Source organism: Panthera tigris, chromosome A3 (genome assembly GCF_018350195.1).
Source record: "Panthera tigris isolate Pti1 chromosome A3, P.tigris_Pti1_mat1.1, whole genome shotgun sequence".
Classification (NCBI taxonomy): Eukaryota; Metazoa; Chordata; class Mammalia; order Carnivora; family Felidae; genus Panthera; species Panthera tigris.
The window spans coordinates 71,914,166-71,937,367 of record NC_056662.1 but is presented as its reverse complement, the minus strand read 5'-3'; the positions used below and the strand labels follow the sequence as shown (position 1 = coordinate 71,937,367).

General features: G+C 36.8%; 1 protein-coding gene across 8 annotated transcripts in view; it reads left to right on the top strand.

Annotated features, from left to right (window-relative positions):
- The window catches only part of ASB3 (ankyrin repeat and SOCS box containing 3), a 113,701-nt gene extending 91,796 nt beyond the window's left edge, over positions 1-21,905 (top strand). For all 8 annotated transcript variants that reach the window (XM_042981380.1, XM_042981382.1, XM_042981379.1 and 5 more), the window contains 2 exons: positions 3,590-3,723; positions 20,041-21,905. In XM_042981380.1, coding sequence (XP_042837314.1) covers positions 3,590-3,723; positions 20,041-20,246 — 340 coding nt within the window. In that variant the 3' untranslated portion in view covers positions 20,247-21,905. The remainder of the gene's footprint in view (positions 1-3,589; positions 3,724-20,040) is intronic.
- Positions 21,906-23,202: the final 1,297 nt, after the last annotated feature.

The window sequence follows — 23,202 nt, the reverse complement described above, 5'->3', positions numbered from 1 at the left end:
CACAAACCACTAAGATAGAAACACTTGCTAAGGAATGCTGTATCTAGCTATTAACAAAGTTATTTAAGTGTTCTTAACTATTAGCTTACTGAATTTTGTGGTTGTGTCAGGCTCCTGACAGCTAGCCGCAGTTGCCTCTCACTATTCTAAGATTCACTCCCCAACTGCTGCTATAAATTCAGTCCAGCACGTGGGGCAGCTGTGGACAGCCCTGACAGTGTGTCCTTAGGGCACCTCCCCTCTTCTCAGCAGTATTCTTTGTGTTCTTCCTCTGAAGGTACTGACTCTGTAGTACTTGTCTGTTACTTTTAGCCTTCATACTCCCTTGTGGTTTCTAGTTTCTTTCTTTAACCAACACTTAGAATATGGCCTGACACAAGTAAGCACTATTTTAAGTTCTTTACTGTATTAATTCATTTAATATAAGATACAGTAGATACTATTTTCCTTATTTTGCAGAGAAGCAAATTGAGGCCCAGAGTGTTTAGCATGCTTGCTCAAGCTGACACAGCTAATAATTTACTAGTACTAGAGTTTATCCTGTAATGTGGCTGTCCTGTAGTGTGGCTCAAGTTTGTCTTTCTAACCATTGTGCTATCCTGCCTTTGCCCTGTGTGTCCGTATGGATACTGTAGTTACATCACTGAATTTCAAGTTCCTTAATCCCTTGCGTAACCTAGGGGATGTATATGTGCCAGCTTTTCTTGCTCCTTCTTACTCATAAATTAGCAAGTACCTATAGGGGGAAAAATTAAATGTTGCCTCTTTTCCTTTCCTCCTCAGCCAACTTCCTAGAGGGCTGGGAGAGGGAATTACTTAAGTTAATTCTCCCAGAAGGATTTGTAAAATACACTCTTCCATCCCCAGTCCGGATACAGGACCCTCCCCTCCCCATGTGAATAGGCCATGTAAGAATTTTTCTGTTGTATTTGTTGATATCTCTCTGTGTGCTATATATATTGAATGTGTTGGGCTAGAAAAGAGTTGAGAAACAGTACACTACAAATTATTTTGAAGTAAATTGTAAAACTTTCAACTGTCTGGAGGGAGAATGCCAGTTGTATATATGTTACTCCAAAGGAGTAACTTCAGTCACTTTATATTCATTAGAAAAATACAATGGAAAATTTCACTTTAGCAATGAAAATGCTTAACATGGTCAAATTTTTGTTCACTGATCTTTTATTGAGTGGATAAAGCTACTGTTTATGCTGAATATGATAAATGTTTTGCTTTCTTTGATCAAATTTACATTCAAAGAGCTGTTTCAAGAAAAATTCTCCCATAAAAATTCCAGTATGTTGTTAAAGTGGATTTTGGTTGTATCTTATTTATATCACATGTAAGTCTGTTGCTTAATCTTTGTCATGTAAATTATAAATGTCTTTCCTAGTATTGCTTGCCTTAAACAGTTTTAAAAATGTATCTCACTGAATAATTGCCTGTCACAATATAATCTACAGAGTTGAAATATTTTTTCAACTTTGAATGCAAGACTAGGTCCCCTCCCTACCCTTGCCCAAATGTAATGGGTGAATAATAGGAAGTAAATGTCATCTGTGCATTTAGTTGATTAACTGTCACTCGTTTATGATTGTACAACTGCTTTGTACAATGTAATGGTCAATGTAGTACACTAACAATACATTTTTAGTGGCATTATCAGCATTGGTAGAATCAACTCACCATTATATTAACTAAAGCTGTATAAGCAGATTTATTTCTCGTGTGTGTGTTTAGATAACTGCATAAAAATGACTTTTTGTTTGGTCATAGTGAGACTTAAAGCACACTTAAGCAGAAAAATGAAATCATTAAAAAAGAAATAAGGAGCCAGAATTAAGTAACCTTTGTTGTGGGGTACTAGCAAGTTAAGGAGATTGTTTGCCTTTGAGTATATTGTACCATTTAATGTATTCTCAGTATTTCTTGATAAGTTGTGATTTTACTGAGAGCTTCCTAAGACATAAAATGTTTTCCCAAAGCATTTTGTGCTACACTTCTTTCTTATGTATGCTTGCATATTGGAGAATTAAGAATTGGGGAAATGATTTTCATACTCCCTAGTCCTTCATTTCAAGGACACTTTGACTCTGAATTACAAAATATAAGTTGTCTTTGAGATGACAAGTTGAGAGTATTATTCAGTTTCTTTCCTTTCCTTCTATTTTTTCCCCTTTTTTTAGTTCTTGCTCAGTAACATCTTTAAAAAAGCAACCTTGAAAGTAATTTCTGAAGTAATTACCAGAAGCCCTAATCATTTTATTTTCCTTCCAACAATGCAATATTGCAGGGGAGTATTTAGTTGAGTAATGGGTAATCTTGTAACAAGGTGGGTAATCTTGTTAGAATTTGGAGTTCTCTTTAAGATGTGACTAAATTTCGGGGTGCCTGGGTGGCTCAGTCGGTTAGGCAATTGACTTCGGCCCAGGTCATGATCTCATGGTTCGTGTGTTCGAGCGCCGCATCAGGCTCTGTGCTGATGGCTCAGAGCCTGGAGCCTGCTTTGGATTCTGTGTCTCCCTCTCTCTCTGTTCCTCCCCTGCCCGTTCTCTGTCTCTCTGTGTCTCTCAAAATAAATAAATATTAAAAAAAATTTTTTTAAGATGTGACTAAATTTCATGTGTACAATGTTTTAAGGCCTACAAAAATGCAATATTGAAAATTTCAATCCAGTTTTAGTAATATCAAATATTTGTGCAACATTTTATACTTTTCAAAGTATGTTTACTGTATTGTTTCATTTTCTCAAATATTCTCCTGAAATAAGTTAAGTATTATTTGCATTTTTGAGACTGTGGTCTAGGGCTTGAAGAATTTAGGCAATATGTTTGTAAGTAGTAGAGGTGGTATTAGAAACCAGAACTTTTCTTAGAACAGTGCTCTGTCCAGTAGGATTCAGGTGCTTATAAAATCTGGGGAAGACTCTTTTGGCTGGATTGGTCGAAAATTCAGTATTATTTTGAAATACTAGAGGGAGAACTTGTTTCTCTTGAACACTTTTCAGTCCTTAAGGACAAAAGTTGTTTTAGTACATCTTTTAGAACTGACTATACAGTGCGGAAGGCTCCTACGGGGTAACAATTGCCCATCCCTGGGAATTGGACAGAAACAAGCCATCTCTCCCATATACTCAGTTGAGTGATAGCTTTGGGTGTTTTGGGCTTTATCCTTTTAGGACTGTTAAGTTGTGTGTCTATTAGGATGACCACTTGAGGTGTTGATAGCAAGAGATTCCAGTGGGAAGAGATAATTGACAAATCCACTGATGATACTGGTGCCTCTCTTTTTCTTACCTCTGCTGCTGAGGAATGGGAAGGAGAATTCCTGTCCTCTACAGAAGTAGAGATTCTCTTGTCATCTAGTGGACAAGGACACACACAGTCCATTCATTTTCTTGTAGGAACCTGTAAATGATTATTCATATCCATTGAACTTACCTCCAGTTACATGAATGTTTTCTGTGCCCCAGTTTTCGCTCTTCCTGCTATACTGAAAGGTTGCAAGAATAACTAAGTGGTGTTTGTTTTCAGGATGAACCCTTGGCATATTTTGTGTCTGATGGTATGTTAACATCTTGCTAATACAGGATTGACTCAGTCAGTGATGACATCCTTATCTTCACTTTGGAGTTTACTAATTGGAGGACACTTCCTCCAGCTGTTGAAAAGATGATCTCCACTCGTGCCTCAAACTCGTCTCGGGCTCTGCAGCAGCATATTGGTAAGAAAGTTTGATTTTAGACACATTTCACTACTTTCTCTTCTCTTCTCTAGCTATCTTATAATTATAAGTGATCAGAGTCGTTAAATTGGGCATTGTTTGCATTTTCTTTATGTGGGGAAAGGATGGGGCTGTGGTGGTGGTGTGGTGGTGGATCATAGTAATTTTCTTCAATGAATATCTTATCTGATTTGATAAGTTTAGCCTAAGGAGCATATAAAGCAAAGCAGGTGTTTATTGATATTTTTATTTAATGGTGTCCTTTTATTTCTAGTAAGGATTATGTAAACAAAAGTGAGTCCTAAAAATGTTGTTAGTGAATATTTAGTTTGTGGGCAGAAAAATGCTAACCGTTTATTTGTTATTACCACCCTTTTTTTATACCTCTTACTTAATGCATGCCAGTGTGTTGGCACAATATAACTATCAAGGTGAGCTGGGTGAAAATTCTGTGAATTGATTGATACTTTATTATTATTTTTTAATCCTTTTTAAAAAATATTTATTTTTCAAAGAGAGAGAGTTCAAGCAGGGGAAGGGCAGAGAGAAACAGGGACAAATGATCTGAAGTGGGCTGTGCCCTGACAGCAGAAAGCCCAATATAAGGCTCACACCCATGAACTGTGAGATCTTGACCTGAGCTAAAGTCCCAGGCTCAACCTATTAAGCCACCCAGGTACCCCTGATTGATAATTTAAATGACTGTTTTAAAACAAATTCTCAACTTACTTTCACTTATTAAAAATTTTTTAAAGCTAGTTAAAAAGCATGAGTAGAAGGGGTGCCTGGGTGGCTCAGTAGGTTGAGCATCCGAACTTCGGCTCAGGTCATGATCTCTCAGCTTGTGAGTATGAGCCCCACATTGGGCTCTGTGCTGATAGCTCGGAGCCTGGAGCCTGCTTCGGATTCTGTGTCTCCCTTGCTCTCTGCCCTTAGCCACTCGCATTCTGTCTCTGTCTCTGTCTCTGTCAAAAATAAACAAACATTAAAAAAAAAAATTAAAGCATGAAGTAGAAGATCTTACGCAAGGAAGCCAGCTTAAACTAAACATAATATATTGTAATTCAGATTTGGTTTACTTTAACTATATTTTGTTAACCAGATTATATGTCTAAAGCTAGGAAAATTTTTTCTTCTCTGCTATTTTTGCATGAAATGTAGCTCTTCATAAAACATGTTGAATAGGTTTTTAACAAGTGAACTTAATGCATATGTAGAAATGTGTCTTGTAATTTCTTGGAAAATTACATTTAAGTAGATTTTCTCAATCAAAAACAGACATTCAGGAAAATATGCTCTTGAACTGAGGTGTATTCAAACTCTTAGAGAGTTTTCTGTTGAAGAAAAAAGTAATCTGTTTGGAGTCTGAATGTTTTCATACAGAATTTCTTTAATGATAATGTTGGAAAACTCACTTGCATTTAATTCTTAATGTTGAGAATTGCATCTTTTACTAATTATGTATCTGAAGCAGTAGAGAACAAGTGTCTATTTAAAATAGATAGAATATGGGACAATGGATTTGGGAACAAAAGTCAAATGAGGGAGCATATGCCAAGTGGGAAAATTATTGCAGTGTATCAATTAGTAAAGATATGTGAGAGTTTACTCTGAAGACTTTAACATATGGTAAGTTTGTCCAGATGAAGGTAAAAATTGTTCATGAGTGCATTACCCTCCAGTAGACTAAATCCATCAAGGGCTTCTTGTTTAATTAGGCACTAGGTAGAGCTTGGGTAGGGTAATAATCATCATCTCTTAAGAGCATTTTATTTTGGCTACAGATTTGCAAAAGTCTTTCTCAGAGGTATTAATGTAGCTCATGCTTTTCTGGTCTATTTCTCTAGCCGAGACCTCTTTTCTTGATTCCATTCCCATATATCCAACTGCCTTATGGACATCTCCCCTTGGTATCTCATATTTTGACATATCTAAAATTTGAACTTGTCATTTTTCCTACTAGTCCTGCTGTTCCTTCTGTATCCTGGCTCGAGAAGTGAAATGGTTTGGGAGTGCTAGTTACCCAGAGAGTGAGTTATCCTTGGCAGCTCTTTATTACTTGTCTCATCCATAGCGGTGGTGCCCAACAAGGATGATTTTGCTCCTGATATTTGGCAATGTCTACCAACATTTTTTGGTTGTCATTACTGGTGAGTGGGCTATTGCCATCTAGCATGCAGAGGCTAGGGATGCTGCTAAACATCCTACAATCTGCAGGACAGCCCCCACGACAAAGAATTATCTGGTTTCAGTGGTCAGTAGTGCTGAGTTTGAGAAACTCTGATCTACATTGTCTCTTGGGTTGTCTGGTTTTAAGAAGGCCTTTTATTCCTATTATGGAAAGCCTTTTTTAAACCCTGCTCTTATTGCAGGCTACTTAGGAAAAGCTTGTGTTCTTCCTCCTAGTTATATTGATCTCTCAAGGTATTCTGTATTGGTTCCTCTTCTGCAGATAATGGGAACCATAACAATATTGGATTTTAGTAGGGCTGAGGGGAAAAGATATGCCCACCTACTCAGTTGTCTGAATTTCTCTTCCGTTCTGTAGTTCAAGGCTCTCTCTCTTGATACACCCAGCTTTCCTCTTTTCCTTCAATTTTCAGGACACTCCATTCGGTATAGTGGTTAACTTTATTTGGATCTTGAGCTGCAGGACTTTCGGTGAGCAGAAGCATGGCTCATCACCAGTGAGAGTGAGCCCAGAAAAACAACTCTTTAACTACCTCTCTAAATGTATGAGTCTCGCTTTCTCTAATAATTTAACATGGTAGCAGAAACTATGTTCTCAATATATTTAATTTTTTTTTTTGAAAAGATACTTCTTGTAGCCCAATACCTATTAGTAAGCCCCTAGATAATTTCAGCTCCCTAGCTCCTTTAGGTTTACCAGTATCTATCCCAAGGAAAAGATTTTCTCTATTTTTTTTTTTTCTAGGCCCTTTTGAAGTCTTTGGAATGCCATATCCTTGGTCAATATTTTCCTTTCCTTACCTTTTACCTTTTTCCTCCATAAAGAAATAGGAGCTTGCTTTGGTAGTTTACAAATAAAAAAGACGACTAGTCCCTTGTTCCTCATGTTTTAATCATGAAGTTAGATTTGTCTTCAAAAAGATTTTTTTTTTTTTTTGCATCAGAAAGGAAATGTATACCAGGTACTGACTGTTTGCATCTTTAATGACAATTTTTTATAATCATGTGCCTTCTACACATACCTCTTAGAAATATCATTTTAACCACATAGTAGTAGACTTCTTCATAAAAAAATCTGCCTACCTCTGGCCAGCTGTCCAAGATAAAGTCTAAGTAATTAAATTCTTAGGGATAAAAGCACTTGGCTTTAGTTCATCCCCACTTTAATGATCAAATATGTACAATTCTATCCATGGTATTATATGAATCTGGATTCTGTAAAGAATCTAAAAGGGCCCCAGGAAACTCTCTTGATCTATTCATTTCAATGTTCTGCTTTGTTCTAAAAAGGATTTAAAGTCGTTTATACATGTAGATTATCACAAAACAGTAAGACGTTAAAAGTGGAAGCAAAAGAAAAATGAAAAGTAAACTTGGGGATGGATTTAAAATGGTGTCAGGGAAAATATAGCATGGTAATCTGAAACGTGCCTGTGGACAGGCTGTAAATTTGGTTCTGACTGAACTCTCTAGTCATTGACATTAGGTTACAGAGATTACATAAGATAAACTTGTTACTCACAAGTACAAATATTCTTGGATGTGGTAATGACAGTTTCCTAGAAGTTGTCTTTGTAGACTTGGTTTCTTGGGGACTTTATTTTACCTTACCAGTCTTCAATGTGGACTGTTGCTATCATTCTAACCTATAATTCAGTAAAAGCAGTTCTTAGGGATCAGTATGGTGTCATCTAGGTACTGGGGTATCTGTGACTCTGACTTAACCAGGGCTAGATTTATAATATCTGGAGGAGTGGGTGACCTGAGCACTTCTCTTTAAATACTGTATTTTTCAACTCAATATTTTATAAAAGTTTAAGTAATCTTTACACCCCGTGTGGGGCTCGAACTCATGACCCCAAGATCAAGAGTTGCACAAAACTCTTTGGACTGAACCAGCCAGGTGCCCCTCTCAACTCAAGGTTTTGTTTATTTGTTTTGTTTTGTTTTGTTTTGTTTTGTTTTGTTTTTAATTAAGTAATCTCTACACCCATCATTGGGCTTGAGCTCACAATTCTGAGATCAAGAGTTGCAGCTAGAGCCAGCTAGGTACCCCTCAACTCAATTTTTATTTTTTTCAATTAAAAAAAATTTTTATTTTATTAATTTTTTTTATTTTAGAGAGTGAGAGAGAGCATGGGGGAGAGGGATAGAGGGCAAGAGATAGAACCCAAGCAGGCTTCACTCTTAGCCCAACATCTGACACAGGGCTCGATCCCATGACCCTGCGATCACTATTGGAGCCTAAATCAAGAGTCAGTTTCTCAACCAACTGAGCCACACAGGCACCCCTCAACTCAAATTTTAATATTAATAGTTAGCAATAAGTCTAAAATTATACTACCTAAGAAGTATCAGAGTGCAGCTATTTTGTGTTGTAGATTCAGTTGAGAGCGCATTTTTAAGAGGAATAGTTGCGCTTTGAAGTAGAAGCAAAACAAAAATGGAAAGTAGAGGTTGATTTGTGATGGGCTAAGTATTCTATTTGTGCAACCCATGGAATATTATGAGGACTTCTTCCTAAATGTGGTAGGCTGAACAAGTATCCACAGCCACAGTTTCTTTTGAAACTTTGAGCAATGCTTGTAGTTTGGAGCAGTGTTCCTTATTCCTGTACTTTTCCTGATAAACCATTGTAGTAAGTACAAACTCACTACATGTAGCAGCTTATTTTAAGAGATTGTTATATTTGCAGTTACAAATTGAGGAATAACTACCAGAAACAATTTAAGTTTAGTCATAGTTTATTATAATCTTTTCTGGTCAAAATGTTTTCTCCAGCTTTATTGAGATATAATTGACATATAACATTGTGTGAGTTTGAAGTATACCTTTTTGATAATAATTAACTAGCATTCCAGTTGTCTACTCAAGCCATTTCTAGTTTAAGGTAATAAAATGTATCCAGTTTTCAAAGAATACTTTTCTGTTATCTATAGCAATAGCATGTATCTTGTGCAAAAGATAAATTTTCTATCTTGAAAGATACATCTTTCAATATGTAACCTTCCCCCCCCCCTTTTCAAATTTTTATTTAAATTTCAGTTAGTTAACATACAGTGCAGTATTAGTTTCAGGAGTAGAATTCAGTGATTGACCCATTAGATACAATACCCAGTGCTCATCATAGCAAGTGCCCTCCTTAATGCCCAACCCCCATCTAGCCCATCCCCCATCTACCTCTCTATCAACTCTCAGTTTGTTCTCTATCTTTAAAAGTCTCTTATGGCTTGTTTCCCTCTCTCTTTTTTCTCCCCCTTTCTCCCCACCCCCATATGTTCATGTGTTTTGTTTCTTAAATTCCACATATAAGTGACATCACATGGTATTTGTCTTTCTCTGACTGATTTTGCTTAGCAGAATACAGTGTAGCTCCATGTTTTTTTTAGGTTTGTTTATTTTTAGTCATCTCTACACCCAATGTGGGGCTCGAATTCATGACCCAGAGATCAACAGTCCCTTGCTCTACTGACTGATCTGTCCAGGCACCCCTCAAGATGTATCTTCTATATCATTAAGTTACTTGTTAAAAAGATGGGAGATGGGGCACAACCTTATTTCAGGCTGATGGAGGAGCTAATGGAGGTAATTTGTAACTGCAAACATAACAGTCTCTTAAAATAACTTTTTACATGTAGTCAGCCTGGGGTACTTACTATAATGGTTTATCATTCTACTTTGACTCTCATGGTAGTGATATGGTTCAGTTTTTGCATGGACATCAGGCAAAGTTAATAAAATAGTTAAAAATTGGAGCTCTGGAATTGAATAGACACACCTTCACTACTTTCTCTTCTTAGAGAAGTTACTTACATCTCTGAGCCTTGGTTTCTTCAGCTGAAAAAAGGGATAATAATAGAACCTACCTCATCATTTTCACAACAGATTTTGTCATTTTGGCAGAGACAGACCTCAACTGAGTTCTGCTTCATTTTACTCTTCCTTGGAACAGAGGAAGATTGCATTTTCCAGACTTGATGATCATGTGAATGCTGTAAGCAGTCAAAGATCACTGGATGTGAGCTCTCTATGCTCCCCCTTCTCACTGAGGAAGTGTGCAATCCATGTTTGAGATGGTGGTGACACATGGTGGAAGTTACCTGAAACACTGAGATGTCATTTCAGGACACCTGCCCTAGAGAATCACCTGGCCTAAGGATGATTTTGCATGAGGCAGAAATAAACCTTTGTTGTGTTAAGATACTGGTTTTTAGGATTTATATGTTACCATAGCATAACCTAATGGTAACCAAGTTAACCCATAACCAAATTCTGTCCCCGAGTCCATGACCAAGGAAAAGTCAACAAAATGTACAAGTAATGTAGTGATATACTTGGTAATGAGTATTTATACAAATGCTCTGTGGTAGCATAGTTCAACTAAAACCCACCTGCTTATTTTAAATATTGATTTGCAAAACCCCAACTTGCAGTTTTTAGGTAAAATGTTCAATAAATTGAAAGGTCTCTAAATTTGGTAGGGATTGAGAAAACATGTGGAGGAGAGAGTTACCCTTTTAAAACTACAAGAAAAATGGGGGCGCCTGGGTGGCTCAGTCTGTTAAGTGTCTGACTTTGGCTCAGGTCATCATCTCAGTTTGTGAGTTTGAGTCCTGCGTTGGGTTCTGTGCTGATAGCTCCAGAGCCTGCAGCCTGCAGCCTGCTTTGGATTCTGTGTCTTCTTTTTTTGTTCTTACCCCACTCATGCTCTCTCTCTCCTTCAAAAATAAACATTAAAAAAATTTTTTTTTAACTACAGGAAAAATGGCCACAGGGGCTGTGCCCACAGAATTAATAAAGCTCAGTATTTGGTGAGACTCAGAAGCCCCTATTCACAGCGGATTTTAACTCTAGAGGCATTTCCTCTGGTTAAGACATTATCACTAAGAACCCCAACACTAGTTGCCTTTTATCTTGAAAAATTAAACATGTGATCTTCTATTTATAGAGTAGGAAACTTGACCTCCAAGATTCCAGCCATATTGTTGGCCTTCATAAGTTCAGAATCATGCCTTGATTAAACAGTATCCTATAGACTGCCCTTATTGTTAGATTTAAGAGCCAGACTTAGTTTTTTTGTTTTTTTTTTTAGTGAGAAATTTATAGTTAACTTAAAATTTTAACAAGGTTCCATCTGCCCATTTATAATTTTAGCTTCACACAGCCTCTTACTAATCCAAGTATAGCTACATATAGCTTCTTACTAATCTGCATGGCTCTGTGTGTGTGTGTGTGTGTGTGTGTGTGTGTGTGTGGGGTGGAGAAATTCTTACTAAACTAGGTACTAATGGGTTGTATCCATAGTTGCTGGGATGTTTTGCTATTAAAATTTTTCTATGTTGTCAGTAGTTTGTTGGTAAGCTAAGAGAGATGGAAATTGCCTTAGAGCAATGAAAACAGAATTTTTAAAAGTATTCTAAGTATCAGGTCACCAATATTATTTGAAAGACCATCTTACTCCTGCTAGGGACATACTGCATTGGATATGCGTGTGGGCAGACACTGGGGACAGCTATATACCAAATGAAACAAAAAACTATTTTCTAGACCCAACATGTCTATTTTAAGGTGGAAAGACAATTGGAATAGAAGGTTTAAACTCCTGATAACTTGTTCATTTATGAACTTTTAATCACTCAATCTATAATTTTAACTAAAATTAGTTCCAAGTATGGAACTAAAGTGAAGAGAAGCTATCATGTAAGTATTTCTCTAAGTAGACATGAATCTAGCTGTTTATATCCCTTAATTCCTTAGTGAGTGGGTTCTTTAATTACATGTCAAGTATGTATTAGACATTGACAGAATTTATGAATGAAAAAATAAAGTGAGCATAGTTCTTTAGTGGAATGGCTAAAGGGAATGATGCAGGGTCATAGCAGAATTTTTCTTTTTAAGTCGAGAGAGGCTTGAACACCTTTTATAGATTGAAGGATCTCAATTTGTAAAAACACAACAATAACACTAGCTTAACTATCTGGAGATAAAAGCGATATTTATGTAATAAGGTTTCAGATAATCCAGAGGGAGATGGGATTCGCCTCAAAGAGGCCCATTTCTTTGCAAAGAAGAATGAAGATGGGGTAGTTCTAGATAATATTATAGCTGGAGAACTAGGCCCTCAGGGAGAGAGGGCCCTGAAGGCCTCCTGTTTTACTTTGAAGTAGGAGGGAAATCTTGCAGATGAGATTGAAGTGACAATTGGGTGGGGACCTGATAGTTGAGAATGGTGGTTGTGGGAAAGGAATGAGGGCCAGGGAAAGAGGTGCATGCAACCCTACAGACCTCGTAGAGGTTGCAACTGGTACTCGTTCATATGGTTATGTGATCATTTCCCCCAGCATTGCTTCCCTTTCTCTGTGTTGAGGTGCAGAAGGAGAATGTTTAGATTGATCCTAGGGATTGTCAGAGCAGAGACGGAAGAATTGAGGATGATTAAATAACATAAGGGATGGGCTCATAGAATCTGGTCTGGTCAGTAAAGGAAACAAGAAAGGAGGGGACCTGATAGACTAGTGGCAGGAGGAGTCACAGGACCTGATGTCTCCAGGACATTAAAGATTGGGTGTTCTAGCAGTAAGGGAGAGTGAAGTCTGGAAGGATAGTGTACGTTGGAATTTAGAGACCCAAAACCATGGGCCTGGAAGTGGTGCAGAGCTGTGTGAATGCTACATTTGCCTCCTAGACTTTGTGGTAGATGTGATGGGGGTGGAAGAATGAGAAAATTCTATTTGAGAAATTGGTCAAGGAAGTGATTTCCCTGTGAGGACAAGAAGTGGAGAGAGTTTTCTCTACAGTGTTCTAGATGTAGGAAAGTTTGTGGTAGAATGGGGGTTCCGGAAGACTTTATGGAAAACTTTTAGGACAGTTAAAATTTGCTTTATAATATTGAGTTTAATTTTTTCCTGTTGTCTCCCCTAAATGGGAGTAGGGAAGTAAAGAATGGATTTTTATTTTCTAAGATTCTGAGGCCATGATTCATTCCTTCATCTGATAACCATAGGAAACTGCTTAGGCTAGATGATTTTACTTAATTTTCAAATATCCCGTGCTCCAGAGAGGCATCTTAAAGGTGGGATACAGGAAGATATAATTGCTTATCAATGATTAAGTTCCCTTCCATTTTGTCTTTTCTCTACTGGTGAAGTAGTTTTAGTTTTTGTCTTTTTGTCTTTTTTCCCTCTTAACACACATGGTCTGATGCTACATATCTGTATGGGTTAGGTCAAGTACTTCCCAAAGCGAGGTGTGTGGTGGGGCTGACCATGCAACCACATTCATTTGCTTTAATGAATTGTAGTTAATGTGTGGTCATTCAGTAGACTTGTGATTACGTTATCCAGTTCTCAAAAATTGATCAAGCGGCTTAAAAAGATTGCTGCCTGGGGCACCTGGGTGGCTCAGTTGTTTAAGCATTTCTCTCTTGATTTCTGCTCAGGTCATGATCTCATGGTTTGTGAGTTCCAGCCCTCTGTTGCCTCTGTGCTGACAATGCAGAGACTGCTTCAGATTCTCTTTCCCCTCTCTGTGCCCATCCCCCATTCGCACACCCTTTCTCTCAAAATAAATACATAAACATTAAAAAAGAGATTGACGCTTTTAAAGAAAGAGCGTCTTATGTGGATAATACTTAAGGTACAAATAACCATAGACCTGTACCCCTGCTCTTTATCACATAGCCATGTTCTCTGATTAAAAATAATGACCACCTGGGGTGCCTGGGTGGCTCAGTCAGTTGAATGTCCAACTTCAGCTCAGGTCATGATCTCACAGTTTCGTGGGTTTGAGCCCTGTGTCGCACTCTGTGCTGATGGAGCCTGGATCCTACTTCAGATTCTGTGTCGCCCCACCCCTCCCCTGCTTGTACTCTCTCTCGAAAATAAATAAACATTAAAAAACAAAACAAAACAAAACTTGATGACCACCTAATCTGAGCTGACAAGAATTTTAGAAATATCAAGAAAAGTATTGAAAATATGGTTCACCATTAGTAATGTTAACAGTGAGCTTTGACCTTAGTATGTAGTGTGCCTTGAAATATTAGGTAATGAAAAAAGTAATAATCAGCAAGGCACTCTAAGCCATGAAGACAAATCTGTGACTTTTTAAATCACTTTTTAAGTCATGATGTTCAATCAATTATTTTTACAAATTTTACTAAACATGATGATAAATGCTTACAAATCTTTTGAAGTTTTCTTAATCATTAGTGAAAAGGCAAAAAGTCACATACTATTGGGGAAACATGTTCTTGCTGCCACAGAAACTGGCTAGAATAATATGGGACAGAATAAAACCCATTCCTTGTTAGCTAATAATATTCAAAGGGGCATAGATAATACTGCTAAAGAGTTAAAGAGTCAAAAATCACTCTGCAGGTAGGAAGTATGGTATACTAAGTTGGAGGTATACTAATTTATTATTATAAATATATAATATTTATAATAGGTCTTGGCTTAGGGTATTTGTGAAGATTCTGTTTCAGTAATAGTTAACTTTTCTGGGAGCCACTAAAGGAAATATGTACCGGAATGGATATGTTTATAACAGTAATGACTTATTTAATAGAAAAATGTTTTTTGGAAAATCTGTAAGAATGACTACTGATGGAGTGGCTTACTTTTCTGTAGATGTTAGGAAATAGAGATAACATCACTCATGAAATGAGTTTATTGCATCATTAATAGGCTAATACAGGAAAGGAGTTGAAACCAGAATAGCACAAAGTAATACCGTGGTGGACAACTTCATAAAAACTTGACTTTTGAAATATATTAGAGTCTTTGTAGTACTTGATAATGAGATGGGAGTAACCACGATTATTTATACATACAGAAGTGTGCTCATTCTCTTGGTGTAAGAGTCAAACTTAAAGATGGATTATATAGCTGGTTTTGTTTGTTTGTTTGTTTGTTTTTTGTTTTTTCTAAAATAGCAATGTTCCAGTCTCCTGAACCAAATTCTTTTTCTTGGTGATAAATAGGTGTCAGTAGTATGAAACCTAGTACATATTTTTTAAAAATTCTGTTGATTTAAGGTAAAGATGACATTTTAAATGAGTGAGAAAGAAACCACTTTCTGAAAGAAACTGCTATGGGGAGATGATTCTGAAAACATCCTGGGAAGTACTTCTATTGTATGTGCTTTTCCAAAAACAATGTGTCACCTAGAAAAACTCTTATATTGACACCTTTAAAATACTTGGAAACCATTTCCCTGGGTTTCGAATGCATTTAATAAAGATGCAAAGAAGTAAAAGTTTCTAATTAGGTTATAAACTGGTATCAGGAAAAATACGAATTTATTGGGTGGATTTTGATAAAAACTTTTGCCTAATTGGTAGATGCGATACTATGCTGATTAGTTCACCTAAGCTACAATGTACCCTTCCCATTTGTACCTCATCTTTTTTAAGATATTTCTTTAAGCTACATCATCCCTTATAATCAAGTATCAAAATAAACTGGACCTAGAACCAAATCTTGGAATTGCCAAGTCACTAAGAATTTATAGAACTTAGTCACCTCCCTGTTGTTAAAATATTATTATTAATATTTTTAGTAAAAGTAAAAAGAATTTTATACCTCTAATAAATAATTATTTAAAAAATAGCTACATATATATACTCAAAGACTAATTGAGTGTACATTCAAAACATTTGCAGATCACTGGATTACATGGTATCTAGGATTTGTATGTGGTATACTTTATAAAATGCTTTTGCAAATGTGTTCTAACTTGAACTTCTTCAAAAACTTTGGTGCAGAGAGGTGACATCACGTCTGTTTTATAGGTAAGGCATTATGCCCTTCTTACACAGGAAGAACTCAAGGTCAAAGTATTTAAATGACTTGCCCAAGGTCACATAACTTGTTAATACAGACAACTGCAGACAGATCTTTTTTATGTGTGGTGCTCTTTCCATTCATTCTGTTCATTGCTGTTCTACTGGTCATTCTCCATGTTTTGATTTCCTGCCCTAAGCTATCTGTTAGTTATTTCTCATACCCCTCAGGTAATTGCCTTTTGAATGTTGTCTAGAGTTTTTGGTTGTCATCAGTGGGTAAGAGAGACTATGCTAGTAAATTAAGAAAGACTGGGAACAAAAGATAGAAGCCAACCAGAAAATATTTTTTTATTCTTTTTTTTTCATTGTTTAAAAATACTGAATTTAATTTAATTTTTTTAAAATTTACATCAGTGCAACAATGATTTCAGGAGTAGATTCCTTAATGCCCCTTACCCAGAAAGACAATATGTTAATGATGGAAATATAAATTGTACTAGATGGCCCAGAAGTCAAATGAATGCATTTGACGTGGAAAGCCATACAGAGGAACCACAGAAATACAGTCTAGGCAGAAAGCTCGTTTGAATATTGGCATAAGGGCCGACTAGAGATGATTGGTTGTGGAAAATATAGGTAGCGGGTATGTATGATGTACATGTAGTTCTGTGCTATAGTAAAGTTGGCATTGATAAGCATAATGAGTTCAGAATTGTGATGTTTAGTTTTAATCATTTTTCACCTTAATATAACTTCATATAACATGTAGCCTTTTGTTTCAATTGTTCTGTGAGTACATATTAAACAAAATGAACAAAATTGAAGAATTCTGTATAGGAATGAAAAGTGAAAGGTTGTATGATGCTATTGCATCTATAGATAAAGAAGATTTATCATGCTAAATTGAGTATGATTGATTGGGTCAGAAAAGTGACTTAAAAGTATAGCATGGCTTCAAACATCATTTTCTAAGCTACAATCAGTGCCATAATCCAAGAAGGCAGAGATGTATTTAACAAATTAAAATCTGGATTTAACAGGTTTTCATGAAAGTAGGTTTTTACATACATACAGCTTCTGGACTATTTCATATTATAAATTCAAGGCATGGCTTGATCTCTCAGCCTAGTGGTAACACATCTGGAAATACTACGCATCACTAAAACTTTCATAGGAATGCTTTGCGTGCTTTGAAATACTGTATATATGATTATAAAGTTTCCTTAATATTCATTGGTATATTAAACTAAGATGGCACTGAGGGGTATATTATTGTCTATGTTAATAATCTGCAGATGAAAGACTCCCTTCAGTTCAAGTGAATACAGGTCTTCCCTCTAACTGTTCACAATGCCATCAATCTATTGTGCTCACAGGAGAAAAACCAAAATGGTACAATTAAAATTGTAATCAATGTCTGAAGTGACTACACCTCTCCCCACCAACCTTTTTTTTTTTTTTTTGTATTAAGAAATGGAAAGATCTTCTGAAACTTAGGATAGTTTCAGTGGCTTAGAAGATGTTAGAGAATTATTTTGGTCTTATCACACTTTAAAGAACCCTAGACTTGGAGTCAAATCACCTGGATCTGATAGCAGCTATTTTGTTGTTATACCATGTCAATCTGGGCAAGTGGGGTAAACTTCTCATAACAGATGTGTACTGTTCCAGTTGGGCTTGCTCACAAATGATTAAGTTTCCACATACGTAATAGTCTAAACAAATAAGTGGTTTATTTAGCTTTGAAGATAGTGATACAGTGGTGTAGTCAGATGGCCTGGAAAGGCTTGTGGTATTGCAGGAAGCTGTGGGCCATCCAGAGGAACTCTCCATAGCCCGAGGAGGCTGTAAGTTAGTGTCCTCTGTCAAGTTGGAGAAGCTGGAGAGGCATCAAGAATCCCTTTAGCCCCAAGAGGCTCTCCTACAGGTTGTACAGCCATATCGTTTATCTTCCTGCTGAGTGTGTATCTGTGTTAACATGAATGTGCAGAATGAAGAGATCTCAACTGAACAAGATGCATATTAAACTCTGACTGAATATAAGTAGAAGTTCTCTTAACCAACCTCACTTTAACTCACACAACCCAATCTTGTCATTTCCGGTTTCATTCTCATCTGACTGTGCCCACGGTGTGCTCAGTGTCTGTAGCTGATAGCTTGCTCTCTAGTATGCCAACATGCTTGTGTCCCTACCAGCTGAGTTGTATGCTTACTGAGAATCAGTTATGCTTGTTTCTAAAGCTTTTATGATATTTGTGCATACCCAGTGACATTAGGACCAATTATCGTTCCTGATCTCACTGGGGAAGAGGGCTTCTTTATATGTAACAGTACAGCATAGTCAGCCTACTTGTTAAACTTGAACCTGCTTACTCTTTTGGAAAAATGTGGGCATTTGCACGTTGGGCATGCTTTTTATATGTATTCTTATCTCTGTGTTACTTCCCTTCACTGTGTTTTCCCATCTTACAAGTGAGAAAAGGATTCTTCCTTTACGTTTGCAGAACAGGGTAAAATTTAAACAAGATACAGATATGAAAGCACTGGAAATATATGTGCAGTGGGGGCGCCTGGGTGGATTAGTTGGTTAAGTGTCCAACTCTTGATTTTGGCTCAGGTTATGATCTCATGGTTTGCGAGTTCCAACTGTGTGTTGTGCTAGTGTGGAGTCTGTTTAGAATTCTCTCTCTCCCTGTCTCTGCCCCTCCCCTGCTCACATGTACACTCTCTCTGTTTCTCAAAATGGATAAATAAACATTAAAAAAATGTGCTACATATTGTAGATGTCATAGTCCTATTTATAATGGGGAGTCTATGAGTTATGGTTTAAGAAAATTCTCATCTTTTCTTAGATTCAGGTTTTATGTACAAAATCAGATAACTTCTTTGGCATTTTGAAACACTATGGTTTGAGAAGTTTCCCAGTCTCTGAAAAAACAACTTAAGCCAATAAGCTTAAACTTAAAAGTTAGGTGATGAATTAACTTTTGTGGTTTGGAAGGTGTTGAAGATGTTGGAGAATTAGTATGGCAGGTCCTACGGGGTCTTACAGTTTACAGAACCCCTAGGCATGGAGTCAGACCAGCTGGTCTCCTGATAGTACTTGCCTTTGCTGCTCTGATCCCAGTCTGTTAACCATGGTTACATTTCATGAGGATTTTATAGAAGATTTCTTTGACCAATAAAAGGTGTTAGACTTGATTCACATAAAACCAATAGCTGTTTATAGTGCTCTTAGTTTCCATGGACGTTAGCTTCTTTAGTTAACACTTTTCATCCAAGAAAATGAAGCTCAATTTAATATGCTAAATCTACTTTATATAGCACCTTGAACATTTCATTCTTATATAGAATATTTCAATTTTTTTAATTAAGTACATCTGGATTATCTTTTAATTGGTAACTAGCTTTTGACAGCAGTAGTTTTTTTTTTTTTAATTTTTTTTAACGTTTATTTATTTTTGAGAGAGAGAGAGTGAGACAGAGTGCAAGCAGGGGAGGAGCAGAGAGAGAGGGAGACTCAGAATCCGAAGCAGGCTACAGGCTCTGAGCTGTCAGCACAGAGCCCGATGCAGGGCTCAAACTCACGAACAGTGAGATCATGACCTGAGCTGAAGTCGGACGCTCAACTGACTGAGCCACCTAGGCGCCCTTTGGCAGCAATAGTTTTAAGTGTGTGTGCATGCTTTGGGGTCATCTGCATTTGAGTTTGAATCCTGGCTCTACCATGCACTAGATGTATAACCTTTGGAAAATTATCTAATCTTCTTATCTCTGTATGAGTATGATAATGTACACCTCATAGGGTTAATGAAAATAAAAACATAGTGTGTGTGTGAAGTGTATAGGTATGTGGCCTAATAGATAATCAATGTTCCCTTTCTCTCTGTGTCTATTTTAAAATATCAATCTATGTCGTGGATAAAAAGAGGAAAGCTTCTGTAAATTACTCACTTATTCACTTGATGGGGTAGGTCTGGAGACCATTTGCAGTGAAACAGAGAAAGAGGGATATAGTATTTGCTGCTGTGGGCATCTATTATATGTAAAATTAGTTAATTCATTTCTTAAGTACCAACTGGTATCGCCACATCTTTAGAATGTGAACATTTATATGGCCCCGAATACTGACTTTCAGTGTGTGGCTAGCAACTGCAGACATGAACCAGGTGAAGGCTGTAAAAAGAATAAAAGGAATGAATAGTTTGTCAGGGTCATCCTGACCAAAGTAATCTTTCAAAAGCAATCTAAGTAACATATGCCTTCTCTTTGACTACAAAGAATTGGGAAATTTTAAAAAAGAAAATTAAAAAAATGTTCATCTTTTTTTGTTTCTCCAGCCTGTCTTCCATCCCTTACTCACCTTTGTCGTTTGGAAATTCGGTCCTGTCTCAAACCAGAACACCTACGATCTGACAGTTTTATCTGTCAGTTGCCACTTCCCAGAAGTCTACATAATTACTTGCTCTATGCAGAGGTTCTGAGGATGAATGAAGTTCCAGCACTGACAGCTATTGAAGATGGAGAAATCAATGAAGCTACTTAATGCAGCTCCTGTCTTACTCTGAAAACTACCAAAACAAAGAGCCATGCAGTACAAATTCTTCATGATTTCATAGTCATAAAAGATGATTTTTGTTTGTGTGGTTGGTTAGGTTTTGGAGGGACAGTAGTTTAATGTAAATGTTTACAATTGGGCTTTCTGGTAAAAAATACTAAAAACTTCACTTATGTTACTTTATTGCAGATTCACCAGCACATTTTATGTTGTAACTTCATTTATGTAACTGTTTTCCACTTTATTCTGTTAATGAACTATGAGGCTGCTTCTAGTGCTGAACATGGCATATTTCCATTTACAATTCTGTGTTTACCTCGGGCTAGGAGCTTAGAATGGACTGCATAAAACTTTCCTGGAAGTGTACACATAATGGGGTTGAAGCTATCATCATCATTATTATTATTATTATTATTATTATTATTATTATTATTTTATTTAAGGTTGACTATCTCTTATGTTTATAAATAAGTCCATTCTCATCTCTTAATTTGGTCAGTTCTATGAAGAATTGCTATTCATTGGCTTTTCACAGATAAACTCAGGGGAGAATTTTTTTTAAAGAATATAGAAAATGAATAATTTTGCTGTTGTTGTTAGTTTTACCCCACAGTTCCTTGATACTGTCTTTGGTTAAAAGAAACTCCATTTCTGCAATGGCAAGAACAGATCTAAACTCAAAGATAGGCTCAGTTGAAAAAAATTAGGTCAGTATTGAAATAAATGAGCATTTAACCACATTTAGAGTACTAATCAGGAGACTAACAGGGGCATTTCTGTGGCACCATCTTTAAAGAAAGAAAGCTATGTACTTCTGAGTCTCATAGTATCAAATAAAACATTCAAGCTCCATTCAGCCTCTATATCAGAGGGCAGCTTTGATCCTATGAAGCAATGACTGCCAGATATATTCATATTATAGTGTTTTTCCTTTTTATTATCTAGATAGGTTATAAAATAGTCCTTGATCCTATGAAATTCAGACCTCAGAATCCTAGGGTAATGAGACACCACCTCACTGGTTTTACAGTTGTTCAATATGAATCTATAGTCAGAGAGGACTAAACATTGGATCAGGAGAGCTACAGTAAGATGCTGTCAGGACCAACCTTGAAAGAAAATTTATGAAAGCATTACTGTCATGACAGACAACTAGAAATTGGGTCCAGAGGAGGGCAGGTCTTCTCTCCTGTTGGGATTCTGTGGATTGAAATAGATGGGAGTGTGTCAGGTGCATCTCTGAAAGGCCTTTGCTATTTGATAATAGCAGTGGATGAAGTCAGACCAAATGATGGAAGCAATGTTAAGGTCCAGATGGATGACTGAACTCCGTGCAGATTAGAGCTATAGTTGCTGCCTGTGGGTGGAGATAGAGTTTGAATGTGGGTATACAGGCAGAAATAAGTATAGATTTGGAAAACCAGGTGGAAATTCTGATACTTAATAAAGAAATTCCAAGGATGTATGTACTATGTAGTAATTTTTAAATGTCCTAATCTTTATTTTTCCAAACTCCAAGTCTCTGATTTTTAACATAACTGGTTTATTATTACAGCTAGATGCACATAGAATGTTTACATTTGAGGGTGAATCTTCTCGTGTTTTTGTTCATGTTCAAATATGTAATAAAAATTAAACTATCCATAACATCATTGAGCTCTTGTTCTTAAAAATCTGAAAATGGGGGCACCTGGGTGGCTCAGTCAGTTAAGCATCTGACTCTTGGTTTTGGCTCAGATCACGATCTCACATCGTTCATGAGTTTGAGCCCTGCATTGGTCTCTGTGCTGACAGTGTGGAGCCTGCTTAGGATTATCTCTCTCTCTCTCTCTCTCTCTCTCTCTCTTTTCCTTTACCTCTCCCTCCCTCTCTTGCTCCTTCTCAAAATAAATAAACTTTAAAAATTTGTACGTATTTATGATTTTTATGACTTACAACAAGGATTCAGTGAGAAATGCGAAAGTATCTACAGGTAGTGAGTTAGTTAAATCTAGATCAAATCTAGATCAAAATGATACCTCTGGTTAGTGTGAACCATAAGCTCTGACCTACATGCACAATAGTGCTTTAATACTGTACATTTTTATTTTTAAAATATTTGTGCAAAAATAAACTCAAAATGGATGAAAGACAAATGTAAGACAGGAAGAAATCAAAATCCTTGAGAAATCTTTCCTCGAGGAAAGAAATCATAAACCTCTTTGATCTTGGCCACAGCAACTTCTTACTCAACATGTCTCCAGAGGCAAGGGAAACCAGCAAAAATGAACTATTGGGACCTCATCAAAATAAAAAGCTGCTGCACAGCGAAGGAAGTGATCAGCAAAACTAAAAGGCAACTCATGGAATGGGAGAAAATATTTGCAAATGACATATCAGATAAAGGGATAGTATCCAAAATCTATAAAGAACTTATCAAACTCAACACCCAAAAAACAAATAATCCAGTGAAGAAATGGGCAAAAGACATGAATAGACACTTCTCCAAAGAAGGCATCCAGATGGTCAACTGACACATGAGAAGATGCTCAACATCACTTATCATCAGGGAAATACAAATCAAAACCACAATGAGATACCACCTCACACCTGTCAGAATGGCTGACATTAACAACTCAGGCAACAACAGATGTTGGTGAGGATGCAGAGAAAGAGGATCCCTTTTGCACTGCTGGTGGGAATGCCAACTGGTGCGGCCACTCTGGAAAACACTATGGAGGTTTCTCAAAAAATTAAAAATAGAAATACCCTATGACCCAGCAATTGCCCTACTAGGTATTTATCCAAGGGATACAGGTATGCTGTTTCGAAAGGGCACATGCACCCCAATGTTTATAGCAGCACTATTAACACTAGCCAAAGTATGGAAAGAGCCCAAATGTCCATCGATGGATGAATGGATAAAGAAGATGTGGTATATATATAGAATGGAGTATTAATCAGC